At 42.0% G+C, this 892-nt stretch overlaps 1 protein-coding gene across 2 annotated transcripts in view; it reads left to right on the top strand.

Moving 5' to 3' along the window:
- Positions 1-892, top strand: part of LOC122352174 (RNA-binding protein 45-like) — a 9,241-nt gene that overhangs the window by 5,391 nt on the left and 2,958 nt on the right. For both annotated transcript variants that reach the window (XR_006251861.1, XM_043249752.1), the window contains exons 7-8: positions 205-301; positions 714-877. Coding sequence is in view for 1 of the 2 variants with exons in the window: in XM_043249752.1 (XP_043105687.1) it covers positions 205-301; positions 714-877 (261 nt within the window). In the remaining variant the exon portion in view is untranslated. The remainder of the gene's footprint in view (positions 1-204; positions 302-713; positions 878-892) is intronic.

Raw genomic sequence — 892 nt, forward strand, 5'->3', positions numbered from 1 at the left:
AAAACATGCAGTTTTCATGATCCCTCTTATTTAGTTTCAATTACTACCATTTTGCACATTCTGCAGGGGTATGTAAACTTATGAACACAACTGTGCTTTCATTTGGATTGAAGTACTGTATTGTTAAGAGACTTTTATAGCTTATAAGCATTAAATAAAGGCTGTATGTATCCAAGTGCAGAGTTGTGTTGTCTCTCTGCTCAGTCCCGTGGGGAAGATGGCGATGCAGCTCGTGGCGGCTCAGATGATGTCTATGGTGTGGAACGGCCCTTCTGGCGCACAGCTAATGAAGACTAGCACGGTGGGTCATGTGTTCAACGATGAGAAATTTCATTTCTGCCAGGTCTTTAAATTACATATTTATTCAGACAGAAGTACAGTTTCAGAACAAAGATTATAGCTATCGTTGGGTCAACTATTCCTTCATCAATATAGTGCAATACATGCTGTTCTAGTTACCCAGCAAGGATGTAAACTGATCAAAGTTACAGTAAAGAGAATCATCGCAACAGAGACGAATCACATTATAGACGGATATATTAAAATAAGTTCTCAAGAATACACTCATAATAGGGAGAGATGTTTCCATTTTGGGTTGCTTCTGGTTTGTCAGGCATCTTTGTTGTCTTTGAAATACTATGTGCTGGTCCTCCATTGATGAGGTTGACGTGATGATTAACTGATGATTGACAAGTTCTTTTCTGTTCCTGTAGGGCTATACAGCGCCCCCTGTACCACAGAAAGCACGTGTGCAGACAGATGTAGCTCTCCCATCTCTAAAGAAACTGGTGGCGTCTGACAGCGTGGTGAAGGAGAGGCTGTTTGTCATCTTCAACCCCTCACCTCTGCCTGTGGATGTGCTGGAGGACGTGTTCTGGTGTGTACACACACA

This window comes from Puntigrus tetrazona, chromosome 9 (genome assembly GCF_018831695.1).
Source record: "Puntigrus tetrazona isolate hp1 chromosome 9, ASM1883169v1, whole genome shotgun sequence".
Taxonomy (NCBI): domain Eukaryota; kingdom Metazoa; phylum Chordata; class Actinopteri; order Cypriniformes; family Cyprinidae; genus Puntigrus; species Puntigrus tetrazona.